We start from the raw sequence: 21,837 nt of genomic DNA on the forward strand, positions 1-21,837 counted from the left end.
AAGGAAAACAGATTTAAAATTATATATGAGGAAACAGAGAACTTGAATAATATCATAAATGAACTAGACCTAACATATATTCAGAAGAGATATATACAGACCATAATGGAATGAAGCTGGAAATCACTCACAGGCAGAGAACTGGAAAATTCACAAATATATGGGAAATAAATAATACTCTCCTTAACTATCAGTGGCTCAAAAAAGAAATTGAAAGGAAAGTCAGTAAACATTGTAAGACGAATAAAAATGAGAACACAACATATCAAAACTTATGGGATTCAACAAAGGCAGTGCTGAGACGGAAATTTATAGTTTTAAATGTTTACATTAAAAAAGAAGAGCTAAAATCAAAGACCTAGGAGGGCCATGGTGGCTCAGCAGGCAGAGTTCTTGCCTGCCATGCCAGAGACCTGGGTTCATTTCCCAGTACCTGCCCATGTAAAAAAAAAAAAACTTATAAAATCAAAGATCTCAATACATGTCTGGAGGAACTAGAAAAAGAACAGCAAACTAACCTCAAAGCAAGTAAAGAAAATAACAAAGATAGATCAGAAATAAATGAAATTGAAAATTTAAAAAAAAAATAGAATTAACAAAACCAAAAAGATGGTTCTTTGAAAAGACCAGTAAAATTGAAAACCCTTAGCTAAACTGTCAAAGAAAATCAGTAAAAGATGCAAATAAATAAAATCAAAAATAAGGAAAAGGACTTCACTGCAGACTCCACTGGAAAAACAAGATCATAAAAGGATACTATTGTTGTCAACAAATTAGACAAACAAGATGAAATGGATAAATTTGTAGAAACAAACAAAAAACCTACATTGACTTTAGAACACATAGAAGACTGAAACAGACCAATAACAAGTAAAGAGAATGAATCAGTCATAAAACCCTCCCCAAAAAAGAAAAGCCCAGGACATGATGGTTTCACAGGTGATTTCTATCTATCATTCCAAGAAAAATTAATACCAATCCTGCTCAAACTCTTCCAAAAAAATTTAAGAGGAGGGAACACTAACTCATTCTATGAGGCCAACATCCATCCTAAAACCAAAGCCAGATAAAGATACAACAAGAAAAGAAAATTACAGACCAATTTAGCTTATGAATATACAGGCAAAAGTCCTAAATAAAAGACTTGCAAAATGAATCCAATAGTGCATGAAAAGAATTACATACTGTGATCAAGTGGCTTTATATATGCAAGGGTGATTCAACATAAGGAAATTACTGCAATACACCATATTAATAAAACAATGGGTAAAAACCATGAACCTATCAATTGATGCAGAAAAAACATTTGTCAAAACTCAGTCTCCTTTCTTGGAAAAAGAAAAAAAACACTTAGAAAAATAGGAATAGAAGGAAACTTCCTCAACATGATAAGGGCATTTATGAAAAACCCACAGCTAACAACATACTTAATGATGAAAGACTGAAAATTTTTCCTCTAAGGTGTGGAGCAAGACAAGAATGGCCACTGTCCCCACTGTTATTCAACATTGCACTGGAAGTTCTTGCCAGAGTAGTTAGACATGAAAAAGAAATAAAAAGCATCCAAATTGGAAAGGGAGAAGTAAACTATTTGCAGATAGCATGATCTTATATCTAGAAAGTCCTGAAAAATCTACAACAAATCTACTAAACATAATCAATGAATTCAGCTAAGTGTCAGAGTACAAGATTAACAAGCAAAAATCAGTAGGGTTTCTGTATACTAGTAATGAGCAATCTGAGGAGGAAGTCAAGAAAAAATTTCCATTTACAATAGCAACTAAAAGAATCAAATGTCTTGAAATCACTTTTTAACCAATCCATTTTTTTATTTTTAAATTCTTGACATTACAGAACTAAACTGAAATGTATTAACATTCCACTCTTCCATTTCTTATCACCAAACAGAAATAAAATTTATGAGCCTAAAAAAAAAAACTAAACTAAAAACAGGGAATAGCTTATAAAACTAAATATGCATCGCAGCATTAACAGCTGAACAGAGAATGTAGGATTTTTAAATTCTTAGCAGATGATAAAGTTGTGTAGAAACTGAACACTTGCAAATTATTTTAAAACCTGGAATCACTGACCAGAAATTACACAGTTGGATCATGAGAAAACAGCATTAAGGGTTTTGAGTGGATCTACAGTGTTCTAGCTGCACCCCAGAACCTTCTCAGAGAAAAGCCTTGCATTGATTAGATACTGGGCCAGGCTAATTCTGGCAGCCGAGCCAGTGATAGTAACCTACCTACTGGAAAAGTGTTCCACCAGATTGGCAATTTTGATCTGGGCCCTGGAGATGTGGTAGATCTCATTGATGTTGGCACCTTGGTGCCTGATTATGCAGCCATCAAGTTATTTGGAATGGTGAGTTCATGGATGGTTTGAGTATATGCATCCAAACTTGCCCAATAGCATTCCACTCTAGGAATAAATTTAACTAAGGATATAAGGGTCTTATACACAGGAAACTGCAAAACATTGCTAAAAGAAATGAAATAAATGGAAGGGCATTCCATATTTGTAATTTGGTGGACTAAATACCATTAAGATGACTGTTCTACCCAAAACAATTTCAGATTCAATACAATCCCAACACATACTTCACAAAAAATGGAAAAGCCAATTATCAAATTAATTTGGAAGGGTAAGAGGCCCCCCAAAAGACAAAAACATCTTTAAAAAGAGGTTGGAGAACTTACACATCATGACTTTAAACCACATTATGAAGCTACAGTGGTGAAAACAGCACGGTACTGGAACTGGAACAGATGTATCAACCATTGGAATTAAATTGAGAGCTCAGAAATAGACCCTTACATTTATGGGCAACTGATTTTTGACAAGACTACCAAAACTACTCAATTGGGAAAGAAAAGTCTTTTCAACAAATGGTGCGGGAAAAACTGGATATCTATACTCAAAAGAATGAAAAAGTACCAACTCCTACCTTTCTCACACCATATACAAAAATTAGCTCAAAACGGATTGGAGACTTACATATAAAGGCCAGGACTTTAAAACTCCTAGAAGAAAATATAGGAAAGCATCTATACAATCTTGTGTTAAGCAATGTTTCTTAGACTTTACACCCAAAGCATAAGCAATGATAGAAAAAACAATAGATAAATGGGACCTCCTCAAAATTAAAAACTTCTGTGCATCAAAGGACACTGTCTTGAAAGTGAAAAGATAACCTACTTAATGGGAGAAAATATTTGGAAGTCACATGTCTGATAAGGCTTTACTATCCAGAATATATAAAGAAATCCTACAACTCAACAATAAAAAGACAAACAACCCAATTTTAAAAATGGGTATAAAGATTTAAACAGATGTTTCAGCAAAGAGGATATATACAAATGGTTAAAACTCATGTGAAAAGATGCTCAACATCACTAGCTATTAGGGAAATGTGAATCAAAACTATGAGATATCTCAGAATGGCTAATATAAAAAAATAATAAAATAAACCAGAAAATTACAAGTGTTGGACAGGATGTAAAGAAATAGTAATGCTCATTCATTGCTGGTGGGAATGTAAAATGGTACCGCTGCTATTAAAGACAGTTTGGCAGTTCCTAAGTATAAAATTATCATGAGCTGGCAATCCCACAACTTGGTATATACCCAGAAGTGAAAGCAGGGACTCAGATACTTGCCCACTGATGTTCACGGCAACATTAACAACTGCCAGAAGATGGAAGGAACCCGAATGTCCATCAACTGATGAACAGATAAACAATTTTATGTACATACAATGGAATACTACTCAACTCTAAAAAAGAATGAAATACTTATGCATGCGATGACAGAAATGAACCTTGAGGACATGATGCTGTGTGAAATAAAGCAGATTCAAAAGGACAAATATTGTATGGTCTCATTGATATGAACTAATTAGAATAAGTAAAATCACAGAGATAGAAACTGGATTACAGGTTACCAGTGTTAGATTGGGGGTAGAAAATGGAGAACTGATGCTTAATTTGTACAGAATTTCTATTTAAGCTGGTGGTAAAGGTTTGGAAATGGATGATGGTGATGGCAACACATTGTTGTAAGTGCAATTAACAATGCTGAATTATGTATGTGAATGTGGTTGAGGGAGGGAGTTTTGGATCATGTACATTACTAAAATGAAAATTAGAAGATAAAACTAGGACTCTATGACAGTCAGTCTTGTGGACAATGCACTGGGGTTCATAGGACAAATATAAGAATATTCTTTCATGAATTATAACAAATATATAACATTTACAAGGTGTTAGTTACAGAGTGGCATATGGGAAAAAATGCATCAAATGTAAAAAACTATGGTTGTAGTTTATAGTGGCTATTTTAATATTCTTTTATCAATTGTAACAAAAGTACCATATTAATGCAAAGTGCCAATGATAGGGGCATATAGGCAATGCTGCATTTTTTTACATGATTTTTCTGTAAAAATATGGTTTGTTCTTGGTGAATAAATACTTGAGTTTATTTGAAGCTAAAAATAGATCTCCAATAACCACAAATTGTGCAACACATAGGAAAAACCCCAGGAACAAAGCACATATATATTTCTATCATTCAACAGAAGCTACACACTTAAATATTTTATCTTTCAATTCAAATAAATTTAACTATTAGAATTTCATTTTGTTACACCGTAAAATTGTCTTTATTTTAAATTCTGGTGATTTTGCTGGAAAGAAGGAAACTACAATCCAAATACAGTATGCAAAATGCCCATCTGAAAACATACACACATGTAGAGATGCATTAGAAGAAAAAAAAAGTGAATGCTAGGCCCCTTGAAGAAAAGAACAATTTCTCTCTATCTGCTAGTTGAAATGTTAGTTACAGTAGATATTCTGAAATTGTCAAATATTTCAGGACCTGTGACCAGTATAGAATAGTTGAGTAGATTCCAAATCTGACCACTTGTGTTCAGTTCCTGGCCCACCACTTATATAAGCTTAGGCCATTTGGTTAGCACAAAACACGTCTTCATTGCTATTATTTTGCATTTCTTTTTGTTACCCCAACTGAACACAAATGAAAAGTCATTTTATAACCATGTTGCAAGCTCTTTATAATAGGAAATGAGTACAGAAGGATAAAATTATAGAGGAATAAAGGGTATTATAAACCCACGACTTAAATTTTTAAAATCTCTCTTTGAAGCCAGAAATGAGGAGAAAAGCAAAACAGCAGTGACAGTTCCCTCTTGGTTATCTTTAATCCTCTGCCTTCTGTAAAGTGTAAAGATGAAAAGAGCAGAACTGTAGAGCATACCTGGTGGGTTTAGCAGCATATCAGATGTGTCCTACCTTGTCCCCTCCTCTTGATGTCAGGCAGAAAGTACAGGTGTCAAGCAGTATTCTGCCATCACACGCAGGGTACTTATTGTTTCCCATCTTTTTCTGCTTTCTCTCAAATTGTAATTCTGTGTGACACTCACCACCACCCTACATCCCCATTTCCCACCTAAAGCAATCCCCGGCAGCGTGCCTTACCTTCTTTCAGCATGCCCACTTTTAAACACTTCATGAAGCGGCAAGCCTGGCAGGATTTACGTCTGCGTTTTGTGATTTCACATTCATTCGTGGCAGGGCAGCTATATTCTATATTACCTAAAACACACAGTTTGGAGAAAAGAAACTGTTAGACCCGCAAGAGCCACAACACATCAACTGTTACTCCCTTGCCCCTCATGCAATTCACTAGGAACGGCTCAGAAGCTGTGAAGCCGGACACTTTGCTGCAACCACTGATGACACATAGAACAAAGGAGAGACATATGTTGAAGCTCTCCAAAAGACTGTTTGAAACCTGCCGTTATAACATCATTTTTAGTCCACCAATGCAAAATGACAGTTTTCTAGAATCTGAGGATCCAAAAGGAATTTGGAACCAAAGCAGATTAATTCCATAAAAATTAATGGAATATACTGTATTGTTATGTCATCAGCTCTGGAAATCTTGTAGCTGTTAATGCTCTAGCACATGGGGCTTGTTATCTTTATAACACTGAACAACAGAAGCCTCACTGTGAAAAATGAGCAGCAGGCTAATTTGGGACCTTGTGGTAAGCTCCTCGCGGGCAGGGGCTAAAATTACACAGTCTGTGCAACAATGCATACCACAGCCTTGCAACATCATCCTGTGTTGACTGATGACAATGATCATCACCATGTATGTGATTCTATTTGCATAATTATTTCCACACTCTCAAGCTCCATGAAGGTGTTACAAATGAGAATAAACTGCTATGAAATTATATTTTTAATATTAGAGTTATATCACTTAAGATAGTACCTACATATCTGAAATAAGTCTGTAACCAAAAGCAGATGCAAATTTTAACTTTAATTTTTTTCATTCAGGGCCAATGATCGTATGTGGGATGTGCTCTGGGGCTGCCTACAGCTTTGTAAAGAAGCTGCCTTTAAAATAAAGCCTCTCTCCTCCACTAGCTCTGTCACACAGTGCTTGAAGGTCTTTCGTTACTTCCTAACCCTTTCCCCTTGTGATTAAGTGCATTAGTATCTTAATGAAAATGCATTCTGTTTATTGCCCTCTTGGGAAGGGGGAGGTCATCACACCAAATGCATAAATTGTCATCAGAGACGGTCCAAGCATAATTGCAATTTTGTTGCTCCATGTTTGCAATACTCAGGGTCCATCCAAGTCCCCTGAAACATGTGCAGATTCTGGTAATTAGCATAGAGTCTGCCTGGGACCACAGCATTGATGAAATATTTCAGAGTTAATCACACTTTGTAAACACTGATTTATATTGACTACCTTTCTCCAGACTGATGTCTCCTCATTAAATATCACATTAGTGGATTGCAGGGTTGCACAAAGACACAACTACTCAGCAACTGCTAATTCAACAGGAAGTAATACCTAACCACTTATACCTATTGAAAATTAGTGAAGTGTGTACAACTTTAAAAAAATATATGTACGTTATAACTTGGGATAAATATATCAAAATTGTTTGACTAAATTGGCATTCTAATTCAGGGCATTTATAAAAATAAAAGCAACTGCTTTTTTATACAAGAGGCTAAATAATAAGAGTGATATCAATCATATCAACTACATCATACTCCATCACTTTCCTCAGAGATATTACTGACTCTCATAGAAAACCAAGGATAACTCAGAGGAACCCATGATGGCTAAGAGTAAAAGAATTCGAACCTAAGCTTTAGATGAACCACTTTTCACTAGTTTCTTTAACCATCTTGGAGGAGTTATTTTGCATCCACAGAGTGTTGCTAGTAATTTTCGGGGGTTAATTAGTACCCTACTACCAGATCTTTCCACTCGATATGGCTCTCCCTGTATTTATTTAAAAAGAAACCCAGGCCTTTGCTTTCCTAGAAAGAGCTGAACAATGACTAGTTAGCAGCATTAGAAAGAAGGAAAAAAAATGTTCGCTGACCAGCCTTTCATTCCTTTCTAGGGACTGAAACCTCAGTATGAAACATCGTTCAACCACTAGGATGAAGGCACGGATGTTTGTCCCATACTTTTAACCCAGTGCTGGAAAATTCTCCCTGGATGACCCACCATCACATACACAAATGTGTACATAATCATCTTTCTTTTCCAACGGGTTGCGCTTCCCTTTGAAAACCGTATCCCCAGCCTTCACTTCAGCACGCCTGTGAAATGAACCTAAAACAGGAAGGAGTGACCTCACTCTTGGGCTACGGCAGGTACCTTCTAACTGGGCCTTTTGCCTCCATCCAGTCATATTTCTTCCTATAACTATTTGGATCATCTCACCAGCCTAATTTAAAAAGTAAAAATAAACAAATTCCTATAGCCTCTTAAATTAAATATGAAACACTAGACAGCAAATAAGGTACTCTCCCAATCTAATTCTCATCTGCTCTCCAGCTATATTACAACTACAACCTTACATAAGCTTTCAGATACAGCCATTTGTATTCATTCATATTTTTGCTAAGTGACCGTCAGACTTTCCTTTGAGAATGATCTACCTATATTCCTGTTTTCTTCTTGAAATTGTTTCCAAAGCTCAGTGTTCAAATCTAATTCCATTAAAATCTTTCATGAAAACTTCTTGGACCATCCTAGGAGATGATGATTTCTTGGTTATCATATCTTCTCAGGTACTCTCAACATATATAGTATTTTTGTTCTATCTTTCACCGATATGCATTGCCCACTATATGGTAAGATCCTGGAGGCCAGAACAGTTTGTATGCAGTAATAAAAAATGCTCTGCCAAAAAGTAGCATATAAGTAAAATAACATTCTTATAATAACTTAATATTTACTTGAGATCTCAAGGTCATAATTATGAACATCAATTGTAGCGCTGTAATGTAGCAATGTCCACAGGGGCAACTGAGCTGGACATCCCATCGTGAAGCAACACTAATTACCTTAGGAAAACCATGCCACTCAGAAGAAAAATTTTAAAAGCAGGAGGAAAGTTAGTTGATTTTTCAAAAGCTTGGAAAGTAGCTTTGACAAAAATGGAAATGCACGGCAAAAGGAGAGATCATCAAGGGGGAAATCTATATATACCCAAGGGCTTCTGGGGAATAAAGCAAAAAAAAAAATTGTAGGAGACTTTAAAGGAAATAAAAATACATCCCAATATGAATAGAATAAGAACACAGGGAAAATAAAATATGAAAATACAGATACGTGGCACTAAAACAACAGAGCTAGTTACTTTTTTTAACTTAGTATATAATAGTTATTATTATTTACAGAATCGATGCCCTCAGAATTGGAGTCACAAGTAGAGAAATATTTAGGAGTGATTCTGGAAAAGTGGCTGAATCTGTGAATGACTCCTCTCTGGATGATTTTGTATAGATTTCAAAATTTCTTCAAAACACAAAAAGGAAATCTCCAAATTGCCATACGAGAGTTTCAGATAACATATGAGGAAGTCCTCTAGTTTACTTTCTAACCGTGACATTCTATAATCCTTCAATGATAAAGAGAAATATGAATATCGGGAACTTTTAAAGAATAATGCCTTAGAATGGATCTGAGAATGAACTCTTGAAAGAGGATCCTTGCCTTATTCATTACTGAATCCTCAGTGCTTTATCAACCCGCCCGAAGTTTGCATCACAGACTGACCAGGTTGGGAAAGAGACGTGGTCCCTGCTCTTGAGGAACCCAAAGACTTATGGAGGAGACAAGAAATGGAAAGAAATAATAATACAACGCAAGCTGTAACACTGGAAAGAAAGAATAATACAATGCAAGCTGTAATACTGGATGCCATGCTAGCAGGCACCTGCACACATATGTACTCCCACAACTGCAGAGTTTAGGCTAAGAGAAATCAATGAATCCTTCACACCGGAACAAATGCTTGGGCTGTGCTGTGAAAAAAAATGAATAAATGACTACATGGGGACCTAGAATCTTCCCATAGCTACAGGGAACACTGCAACCTTTGCATGCAAACTTCACTGTGAATGCATGGAAAATATAATGGCCTGATGTGTTCTCCCAAATGATATATCTCAGTGTTAAGTGTATAAAAATTGTTTACAACTAAGCCCCTATCCTTCAGCCAATGTTCTGTTTTAAAACAATTTGCCTTGACACATGTGCATCATAACCTTGATTTCACTAAGTAACTCTGGTTTGTATCTTGAAAAACAAATCAACATCATTCTACAGAATTTATTTGCTGGAGGAAAACCTCTCTAATTTCCAAGCCCTCCTATTGAGCTACCTGATCCGTTGTTGTTGACTATGATCACCTACCCAACAAAGTCTTTGATCCATGTTAGAATCTACAGAGCTTCTGCCCTTGAAAAACCTTCCCTCATGCTTTTACTGTTCAATAAAGAAAGCATTTTATCCTAAAAATGTGCTGCCCCAAGCACCTGGGTAAAAATGTTACATCTATTTTGGTAATGGTTCAGAGGCATTACTCCCAAAAGACCATACAATCTCTAAGGGACAGGGACACTTGTTTTTCTTCAATTCACTTAAAGTAAAAACTAGACAACAATATTTCCAGAAGCAATTGTGGGTCCCTGGAATGCTAACACTGGACAGTCATTCTGAAGGATGCAGAAGTTATTGTTCACAGCATAAGATTCTCATTTCACACACGGGGACTCTTGGATTATAGCTTGCTGTTTTCTGGGACACATTTGTTAGATGGCACCAGGGACGGAATTGAGCAGCTATTGATGACACGACTGGAATTTTCCCAGTTTTGTCAATAGCTGGGGAAGTAAGCTCTGCTGCAGGGGGAACCAAATCAACGTGGAAGCTCTGGGTTTTAAACCAGGCTGACAAGAATGATAGAGCAATTTATAATATATCCTGGTGGCTTTTCAGAAAGTCCTGGGCTCCAATTACTTATTTTAGAGTCTTTTGTACAATTAGTTTGCAGGCAATATAATTTTCTCACTTACTGCTTAATAGAATCTTGCAGCTAGCTGGTGGATAGAATAACAGGGTGCATGTAAAACTCCAGCCTGCACTGCCAGTGGATAATTTGTATATTCCTTTCAGTCACTTAATGGACTTTCACAGTTTGGCAGTGAAAGGGCTGAATGATGTAAATTAGCATGGCATCTCAAAATAAAAATATATGTCAAATCTTTACTCCCGATTCACATCACTCCCACACAGTAATAATGCATTTGGATTTCTGTAGTTCCCTGAGAGTTGCCCTCTTTTTCATATATACAGACATCATAATTGTAAAGTCAATTTGAAAGCATCTGTATATTTCCCCCCAATTGTTTTAATTTTATTAACCGAACCAAATGGTTTGAGATGACCCTCAGGGCATTCTGACTGGGATTTATCCAATTGTTTTTCAACATTAAGTGATTTAAAAATAATGGGATTTGCCTCAGTATACAATTACAGAGCATTAAAAACAAGCAGGCAATAATCCGTTGTATTTTTGTTTTAAATGTCTTCAAACATAAAAAAAGAAGGGAAGAAAGAAAACCCTTTCTGAATCAGCACTTTGTAGTCTCCATTGTTTAATAGTAAGGGTCTTTCCATTTTTACAGAGATACAACCTCCCTTTCTTTCTTTTTCTTTATTTTTTAATATAGTCCTTTATTTCTTCCTACTGTCTGTACATTCCATCTGAAATAGAAAACTATAGCATCTATACGGGGGATAATATAATAATGTATTATATATCTGGTAGCAAAAAAAAAAAAAATCATAACGGTCTCGATGCACATATCAGTTAAGAGGAAGCTTTTTTTTTTCAAAGAATACATCCAAAGTTAGACTTCAAAAAAACTACCTACAGAAACTATACCTGTCCCTGTGAGACTGCTCCAAGCATTTTTTGATGCTTCCTTTAGAACTGTCATAACAGTCACTTTATAAGCTATAAAAGGGGGAGTGGTGGTGATGGTGGTGTCATATCATACTTCATTTTCACCCAAAACAGTTTGATTTTCCTCTTCATCACAAGACTTGATGTCAAATTATCTTTTTATTATATAATTTAGTTTATTTACTTGATACTTTAAAATAGTACATTGCTTTACTGGGAATTAATATTCTCTTATATTAGTATTTCTTTTATATAAAATATTTCAGTTTTCTCCCCAAACTTCATTTCACAGCTCCTTCCCCATGCATTATTTTTTTTTATTAGAGAAGTTGTGTATTTTATAGAACAATCATGCGTAAAATACAGGATGTCAAGTTATTTTTGTCCACTCTTAAATTAATTTTAAACCTACCTTCAAAGGTCAAAGATTTGCTATAATTATAGATAAGATTGTGTTTCCTTGTTGTATTGCAAGGAAAATGTATTAGCAGAAAAAAAAAATACTGGGAAATTAGTTAGACTTGATTTTTCTCACTATAAACAAAATGCTTCTTGCCTCAGATCCCCCTCCAAATCGTAAACAGTGTTATCTCTATCATTTTAATTCCGCACATATTTGCTGAACAGTAGGCACTATGCATGTTCATCTCAAAGAAAAAGTGGGAAAAATTCATGTATGCTCATTCTATATCCATCCTTAGCATAGTGTCTCATGTACGGTTCAGGACAGCATCTGAGGATGAATGAGCGAGGAGCGGAATAGAAGGGAGAAGAAGAGAGGGAGAAGGAAAATGGAGGACTTAAGTTCAAATTTCAGCTTTGCCATTTATTATTAAATTAATATTATTAAATATTAATAACACTTAATAGTAAATATTATTAAATTCATAAATTTAAACTAGTTACTTTTAAAGCCCTGTTTCCTAATGTCAGTATGGAATAATCAAACAGCCTTAGAAAATTACAAGAACTGCATAAGATAAAGGCATTAAAATTATACAGAGTTTTGTTGTTCCTCCTTTAGAGAAAAAATGGTAGAAACATTTTGAGATTCCACTCATTAGTTCCACTGATTATTTTATAGCTTGATTCTATAAGGCCTATAGTCTGGGGTTTGGGATATTATAAAAAACAATCTTCCTCAGATTTATGAAAGAGTGTGAAAATGAATATGGCACCACTCAGAAAAGAAAAAATTTTGTCTTGCCAACACCTCTAGAGAGGATATAGCTATGTTTTACAGAAATTGAAGGGGAAAGGAAGAAGCTTAGTAACTCAAAGACTTAGTCATTTTTAAAGCACCAAATTGTCTAAGAACTGGATTCCCAAGATATCAGCTGCATCTTCTTCTGAGCATTTCCTATCACTACACTGGAGCTCACAAACTGCCCATCCCTTGGTATAACCTGGTTATATACAATCGAGTGTGAAGTGTTTGCAAAGCTCTTCAAAATCTCATGACTGTGCTGATCTTTTGTCACAGTCCCAAGCCAATTTCTACCCCTAACCCAAACCCACTTCGTTTTCTGACACCCACATTGAATTACTGAAATTCCTAGAAAGCATCAGTCTGTCTCCTGCCTGCCCTCTGCATATGCTTTCTCACTTCTTCAGCGTCTCCTAGACTGCACAGGAACAAGTTAGGAGTCTTTCTAGGTGTAACTACTTCATTTAAGTTTATGTTTCAGGTGAGTCTTTCTCTCAGCACTTAACATACTTTGCCACATGTGCCAATTTAATTGCCAATCTCCTATCCCAACTCTAAATTCCTACAAGATAGGGATTTATTCCCTTCTGAATCCCCTGAGCCCGGCTGAGTGTCTAGTCAAGTGAAAAATGATGCACAGGAAGCACTTATTGTTTGTCAATTTGATTTTTAGTGATCCTTTTCTTCATTCCCCCATTTTAATGTTTAGCCTCAAAGTATTCATCTAAAAGCATAAATAAAGACAATCAGAATAAAATTCATAGCAATCCACCAATAACATATGATTTGTCCTAAAGCAACATAAATTCGTAGCATATAACGCTTCAAAAAGACCCTAAATTCCACTTAGTCCAGCTCCCGCATTTTAAATAGAAGATCACTGAGGGCTGAACACATAGTGACTTACCCGTGATCCCTCGACATCTTTACAATGATGATCTCTAGTTCACTGCAGAAATGAAGCTGACTCTCCAATTCCCTGACATCCAGTCCAATGCTCGTTAGATGCACCCATTAAAACTTGGCTATCATGATCTAATAATCTAAGATTAATAGTAAACACTAAAACCCTCACCAGGTGCCAGGCACTCTCCTAAGGTCTTTACATAAATGAATCCTCATTTTGCAGAAGAGGGAGTTAAGGAAAAGAGAGAATAGGTAATTTACACAGAATCAAACAGCCAACAAGTGCCAGAGCCAAGATTTGAACCCAGGCAGTCTGGCTTCAATAGCTGTGCCCTAACTATGATGTGGTATTGCCTCTAACTCTAATCTTTATAAGTAATCAATTGAATGTAGGTTAGAACAGAAACAAAAAAGTAAAACCCCATCTTCTGAAAGGGGGTGTGTGTAGCTATTGTTGTTGTTATTGTCATGAGTTGGAAAGGAAGTTTTGGTGCCTGACTATAGGAGCCAGGGAATGATGGAATAAGTACAAATGCTGGCATCGTCTTTTGCTGTTGTCAGACTCATGGTGCAGGGCAGCTGCGGGGTAGAATAAGGTTGCTTTTAGAGAACGGAATCTCTCAACACCTCAGAAAGAAATCCCTCAGCTTGTCTCTGAACCACGGTGGTTGTTGGCCAGTTTAATTCCACAGAAACCAAACAGACCATGTCACCAAAGCAACAGGTGTCGTGTTGAACACAATGCATTTTAATGATCCCAAAATAATACTATTGTTCATGATAGAAAAGAAAGCAAACAAACAGAAAAGAATAAGTGATCTGTAATCAAGAGGGCATTTTCTAAAAATGTGTTAAATGAGAATAATAAGCATAAAGTTAAAAAAAAGCACTTATTGATGAAAATGATAGGAATATAAATATTTCTCTTCTGGTGGATGTAGCATTCACTGGTTTTCAGCTTCAGTATGATTATATCCTCTGGGAAAAGGCAGCGGCTCTGCTGCAGTGTGGAGCACACACTGCGTGAAGCACACAGCGTCTTCATCTGGGTGTTTAAGCTTCTCTAGCACAGGGATCATGTCGCAGGAGCGACAAAGGTGACCTCAGCCACAAGGTGAACGTGCCACAGGAGAGACATTTTTACCTGCACTAAATAAAACCCCCAAACTCACTATGCTCAGTATCCAACATCAGTTTTTACAAGTTCTTTCTCTACACACAAACTTTAAACAATTAAGTTTGATATCAGTCTGCTCCACTCTCTTTTAAAACATACAATTAAAAATAAAGTTTGCTAACACCATATTCTTGATGAAAGAAAGAAATGCTAATGAATTTTAACGCACTCTCTCCCTCTGAACAGAACAAATTTCAATGTGTACAGTTCCCGATGACTGTCACAGGCTGGGACAGTAACTCCACATGACAAGTGTGGAGGCTTCTGGACCAATACCCGATGTGACAAATGCAGCTGACTCTTAAATGGGGATTTGACTTCATACCAGTATTGAGATTTTCCTTGTACTCTGAACAAGGGAAAGCAGGCGTGTCCTCTCCTAACATTGTCCACAGTTGCTTCTGATCTTGAATGCTATCAACGTGCGCAGGATGGTGTCAGAAACAGGTACTGGTATTAGCTTCGTCTTTCAAGATCAAGTTCATGTATTTAAGAGGTATCTCCATTCTCCAAAGTTAGTGTGTGCTTTGGGAGAAGTTCTGCTTAACACAAGTCATCTGTATGTAAACTGTAGGAGGCAGTATAACCTAGGAATAATGCACTAACAGTGGGGCGTCAGATCTGATTCAAATCTACCCCCCACCCCCACCCCCACTCCACCACTTTCTGGGAGACCTCAGAAAAATATAAACTTGGCGTTACTTTCTTCAAGTATGAAATGGGAATGAGTGATATAATTTCTACCTCATGAGGCTGATGTGAGAATTAAATTAGATTATACATTTCATACGTTCAGCTGATGGCCTGGGATAGAATGAATGTTGATTATTAACAATAATTATGGTATTGTAACAATACTTAGGGAACGGATTTGGAAATCAAGAGAAAAATCTAAGAGAGATTCAAGATGTGTCAGTGTGCTGGTTCTCAGCACAGGAGAAAGGAAATGTTAGGCAGAGAATTTCTTTTGATCTTGTTCTGGTAGGCAAGATAGCAGAGACCTGATGCCCAAGCCAGAGGCACGCTGTAAGAAGGAGAAGCGAAGAGCCAATCAAGAAAACTCTCCACATGAACCTACTCAAGATGGTGGAATATTCACAAAAGGGAACATTCTCAAGGCTCAGAAAAATGGGACAAGGCGATTGGCTGGATGAAGTAAAACAGGAAAGCCCAGAGGTGAAAAACAAAAGCTCTTAACATGTACAGTCTCTGTCTGAAGCGTTTTCTCTCAGAAATAAAAACTGTACACCTGAACTCTCTCCTAGGATAGGGGTTGCAAAAAGCATCTGGCATTGCCTCAGGGAGGTAGAGTAAGAAAGGGAAGTTTAGCTGAAAACTTAGCAGTGTCCTGCTAAGTAAGGGGCTTCTAGTTTGATAGCTGTCAAGGGGTGAGGGAAGGGTAGAGACTCATCCTTGTCAGATATTTAACTCTCTCTCTTTCACGTACAGCATGCGTTGGCAAAGTTTTTCTTAAGGGGCACACAGCAAATCTGTTCAGCTTTGCAGGTCATTCAGTCTTTGTCAAAACTCCTCAACTGGAGTCCTGGCACACAAGCAGCCACAGACACCAAAATAAGAATAGGTGTGGCTGCACTCTGATAAAGCTTTCTTAAGTAAAACATGCTGTAGTTGAATTTTGCCCCTGGCCTTGGTTTACAGATCTCTGGTATGACCTTTTGCACAAGAGGCTGCAATGCTAAAAAATTTGTTCTCTTCTATTGCTCATTATTTCCTTTTTTGCTCACAACCCTGTAATGTTAGGTACAAGTCAGATACACAAAAATATATCTTTGTAAATTGACATTGTGTGAAATGAACAAATGGAAAAATGAATCGGAGGGTTTTGTTTGAAATATCTACAAAATTTAAAGTTGTTCTCTATAAAATACACAGTCTGAAGAAGTTGGGGACAGTGAATGTGTTAAAAAAAAAAAAAGCAGTGATGTACTCTGGGAGCAGTGAAGATGCCGAGGAAGCAAAAGGGGGAAAACAGTGACATCGATGATGAAATATTGAGCTAGATTAATACTCTTTGAAGATTCTTGTACTTGGCTCTGATTTTCCTCAAACTGAAACTATGTAAATAGTACACACTAAAAAAAAATGGGTATCAAAATGGATATTTGGGATAGGCTTTCAGATTCATTCTAAATGTGCATTCTGATTTTAAGCCCTAAATTCTAAATTAATCAAGATTTCCTTGTACTTAGTACTTTTGTTCTCTTTCTAATATGTTTAGGAATAATTTTTAAAAGTGTATAGGATGGTTATTTTTTCTTTAAAGATATGGATTCATCCACATAACTATGGCTTATTTTTTCCCCTCCTAAAACAAATCATGATTTTAAAAAAAGAATGAATTCCAGGAAGCCCTCTACTGTGGTCATAAAGTTTTCGAAGGTGGACAGTCATCCTCAAATCAAAACAGGATAGCAGAAATAAGCCTCTGTCCTCCTGAAACCAAAAAGAATGATTCTGGGAAGAGATATCAGTGGTTGGCAAGGTTCATCTTTAGGATCACTCTAAGACTAATAACCAAAAATTGGTTGGAAAAATGATTGTTGGTAGATAATATTCTAGGGAACTAAAGAAGCAACCTAATATGTACTGAAGAGTTGAATTCTCAAGCTTCATATTTAGGGGATTTCTGAAAATGAATGATGAGAAGGAGGCATTTTTAAGACTTAGTTCTTTCTCCTTTATAGAAACCTTTAATATCATCCAATCACAACTTTCAGAATATTCTTAATTACCCGTTTTTAGTTTATTTTAACAACTTACTGGAAATTTTGCCCATGGATTAAAATGTCTCAAGAAAATTTCAGTCTAAAATTATTTAAAACTTTAAAAGTTTTTAAATACGCAAGGCAGTGTAGTGAGGGGGTTAAGATCACAGGTTCTCACTTCAGATTGCCTGGATCCCCCATTGCTATTAAAGTAATTACTTCTCTGTGCCCCAAATTCCACATCTATAAAATGGGGATGATAAAAATACTTATACCTACTTCCCTGGAATCATGAAAAGATTTAATAAGAAAATTAATGTAGAAGACTTAGAGCACTATGTGGCATATTGTAAAAGCTAATATATTAGTAATTATTCCTGGTATAAAAGCTGAAAACAACTACTTGCAGTGTTCACAGGTGTAATTATTTATGGATAAAGCTAAGGAGAGAAAAGATTACAACTCCAAATTCCAGAACTGTCTCAAACCCCTGAAAAAATGTTTAAATACTTTTTTAACTATAAGCTGATATTTATTCTCAACTATGATCATGAAAACCAAAAACACTATAATGCTTACCCAAGTCCTTTACCCCACTTTTGCTTTTTTATGAAACGTTTAGAATTGTATGAGTGAACTCCAGAGATTAGGCCTTAACGTTGCTGAAGTCCCATTACCATCAACTTCAAAAGAAAGCTAATTAATGCACTGTGTACTTCGTAATATCTAAGACATTATCTAAGTTTATCAAGTAATATATCAGAAAAATGGATCATTGCCCTAGGGTTTATCAGTTAAAGAAAAAAAATTCTGTCTCATGTCACTCACTCCACCCTAGCATTCCACACAATTTACCTTACAGGCTCCAAAAGATAAATTGTAACAAGAATTTTTTTCCTCAGAATATAGCAATTCATACTGAGACACTTACTCTTACAACTAATTAAAAAAAAAAAGGGACCCACATTCACATCAATAGTAACTTCAGACCACAGAACTCTCACCATTCATTGCTGTTCTTTCTAACCTTTAAAGTAAACATTCTATGCTAGTGGATTTAGCCATAACCCATGTTGAGTTTACTGAAGGAATGGACTTCATCGTTTAATACCTTTAACATATGTTTAAAGATGCATTTAAAATATATAAGCAAAATGAATCATTCCTGCTACTTCATATTCAAGAATTTAATATGGTGATCTGTATAAGGGGATCTATTCTAAAAGGGTAATTTATAGCTTGTTTCTCCAAACGAAATAGCCTTATTTGTCATGACTTGATTCTAGGCTAAGAGACACCAGGAAAGAATGAAAGAAAGCTATTAGAATGTTAAGAGGGGCACTGAAAAAGGATTAGGAGTTTATCTTGTAATCAAAGAACAACCTCCAGCCAGATCATCAAAACAATAGCCCTCAGATAGAACTGAGATTAGGGTGACAAGTCCTCTGGGGCATAGTGCAGTGCTCAGGCACAAAGAATCAGCCACACCCCACCTTCCAAGAACTCCCATCACATATACATAAATAAACCTTGCTAAAATAACAGGAAGGTAAAGGGCACATTTATAGGAATTCCTGGAATTGATCCAGAAGTCCCTCAAACTTCCTTCTCAACAGTTACATGTGGGGAGGAGACTTGAGGTGGAGTGCTGGAAGAGTTTGCTTATTTGAATTCTAAGAAATCAAGAGAATCCTTAGAGAAATGGCAATGCCAGGACTTCCTTTCCTGGACAAAGGACAGAATCAGGAAAGGTGACTTTGGGTAGCCTGTGGGTCAGGGAATGGGATGGTGCCACACTGGAACCACAGAGGGCACTAGGCCTTTGCCAGCTCCATTCACAATCAGCATCTGAGGAGCAGCCTTCCTTAGATATTACAACTTCAGGGGACATTGAGTTAGTTGAATGGGAGGAAATTGATTTTATTTTTTGAGTCCAGAGGGCTTTATTAAAGAAAAACATAGTGAAAGACCTTGCTCAAACCAGAAAGAAAGGGAGGTATATCCCAGCATCTCCTTTTCTTCCACTCCCCAATCTTATGCCCGTATCTCACTTTGGCTCAACCATGCTAGATGCCATTTGGTGAAGTAATCTGTGAAAAGCAGTTTGCAGAGATTCCTGTGTATTGAACAGAGCAGAAGGGGAGGAACGATGAATGGATCTGAAAGCAAACAGGAGTTCAAGGCACAGTTGTCCACAGTGGGTGATGAAGGGGTTTTGTTGGTCCACTTAGCAGTGAACAAAAAGATACTTCTTTAGCCAAAGTCATTGCTTGTTGCTGCCCTGGTCAAGACAGATGCTTCAGGGCTCTGGCCTCCTGTAGAAAGCTTTGAAAAACAGCGAGAACTAGCAGAAACATCTTTCTCAGTGCTCCAGAAAATTAATGACTGCAATTGACAGGGTCAGCATTCAATCAAGAAAAAGGCTACTTAAAAGCATTAGGATCTCCTGGCACCCGGGCTGGCCCTTTTCCTACCCCTCACTGGTGGGCACAGAGCCAGCTGGGGTTCTCAGTGTGGATCCCAAAGTCCCAGTTCCAGAGAGAGCAGGGTAACCATCAAGCGCATATGGGGGACTTGTAGGTCTGGCGCAGTCTGTCTGGTGATGGCCAAGGGACGGACTGTTCCAGAATTTATCCAGGTGGGGAATGCAGCTCACAGGGCTTTCCTACAGAATGTGGTGGAAAAGGAATCAAATGGATACCTGAGGCAAGAAATTGTTGGCTGCAGGACATATACTGTAGTAACCTGGACCAAAAGTAAACCGTTACCTAAGGAAGAGGGGACATTTGGAACCATGTAAATGGGGGGATCTCGAGAGCCACATACATATATACTCAAGGCTAGAGGCATGATCAGAAAGGACCAGGGAAGATCCCTATGCCTGGAGCTAGATGTTAAACTTACCCTATGGATAATCTCAGAAAGACAACACTCCCACAGGTCATTCTGCAAGGACTTGGGAAGGTGTTTTCTCATTTTTCCCCTGCTTTTCTGTCCTTATTTTTTGTTCACTTCTGGCACTGATGGAAATATCTGTTTATAACACTAACCAGACATAAGCTAAAGGAACAGATGGCTCAGAGTCTAAATTTCAGTGATAACACATTAAAATATAAAAATGACCAGGTTTCAATAAAAGATTACAAACCATACAAAGAAACAGAAGCAATAGCCCAGGCAAAGGAGAAGTTTAAAGCATTAAAAACCATCATTGAAGAGATCAGACTGGGGACATTCCAAATAAAGACTTTTTTTAATTGGTCTTAAATATATTCAAGGAGCTAAAGGGAAATCTGGAAAAAAGAACTAAAGGAAATCAGGAAAATGATAGATGAACACAGAGAGAATATCAATAGGGAGATGGAAATTATGAAAAGGAACCAAACAGAGCTGAAGTCCACAGTAAAAGAAATTTAAAATTTCTGAATACAGGGTAAAGGATGATATGGTCCACATTTTAAAACTTCAACTTCTGTATGAGTTCCAAGGCAGAGATGTTTATTAGGTGCAAATTTATATTTTGGGTAGCACATTATGTAATTCAACTTGTATGGTCAGTTTATCTGAACACCATAATTACATGGAATCTTGAATAAGGTGTGAGATTTTGTTGGTTTGTCCAGGTTAGCGTGATGCCCTGATATATCCCAGAATAATTTGGGCAGAGAATAAAAAAGTATTTGCAAAGTCTCTTTGTGGGGCTGGGGAGAAAGGAAAAAATATTAAACTTACCCATCTTGGGAATTCCTGATATTTTTCACAAGCAGTAGGGACAACCAATTTAATAGTCTAAGCCTTGTTTGCTCCTATGAAACTTATGCCTGCAAAGGTTAGGCTAAGCCTACTGATAATTATGCATAAGAGTCACCCCCAGAGAACCTCTTTTGTTGCTCAGATGTGGCCTCTCTCTTTAAGCTAACTTGGCAGGTGAACTCACTGCCCTCTCCCCTACAAAGGATATGACTCACATGGGCATAAATCTCCCTGGCAATGTGGGACAGGGCTCCTGAGATGAGCCAGAACCTGGCATCATAGGATTGAGAAAGACTTCTTGAACTAAAGGGAAAAGGGAGAAATGAGACAAAGTTTCAGTGGCTGAAAGATTTCAGAGTTGAGTGGTTATCCTAGAGGTTATTCTTATGTACTATGTAGATATCCCTTTTTAATCTATGGTGTATTGGAGTGGCTGGAGGGAAGCACCTGAAACTGCTGAACTTTAATCCAGTAGCTTTGATTCTTGAAGATGACTGTATAACTTTTACAATGTGACCATGTGATTGTAAAAACCTTGTGTTTGATGCTCCTTTTATCCTGAGTTTGGACAGATAAGTAAACAAATAAGGGCACAAAATAAATAAAAATAGGAGGGGCTAAGGAGTAAAAAAAAAATTGGGTAGATTAAAATACTAGTGGCTAATGAGAAGGAGGGGAAAGGGGTATGGAATGTATGAGTTTTTTCTTTTTATTTCATTTTCTGGAGTGATGTAAA

General features: G+C 36.8%; 1 protein-coding gene across 19 annotated transcripts in view; it reads right to left on the reverse strand.

Moving 5' to 3' along the window:
- ESRRG (estrogen related receptor gamma) overlaps nucleotides 1-21,837 on the reverse strand; it is a 625,071-nt gene that overhangs the window by 183,232 nt on the left and 420,002 nt on the right. For 17 of the 19 annotated variants that reach the window (XM_077157825.1, XM_077157829.1, XM_077157824.1 and 14 more), the window contains one exon: nucleotides 5,511-5,627. In XM_077157825.1, the coding sequence (XP_077013940.1) occupies nucleotides 5,511-5,627 (117 nt within the window). Of the gene's footprint in view, nucleotides 1-5,510; nucleotides 5,628-5,718; nucleotides 5,905-21,837 lie in introns of those variants that run through there. The other 2 variants (XM_077157840.1, XM_077157839.1) reach the window with 2 other exon arrangements.

The sequence above is a fragment of the Tamandua tetradactyla genome, chromosome 4, assembly GCF_023851605.1.
Source record: "Tamandua tetradactyla isolate mTamTet1 chromosome 4, mTamTet1.pri, whole genome shotgun sequence".
In the NCBI taxonomy this organism is placed as follows: Eukaryota; Metazoa; Chordata; class Mammalia; order Pilosa; family Myrmecophagidae; genus Tamandua; species Tamandua tetradactyla.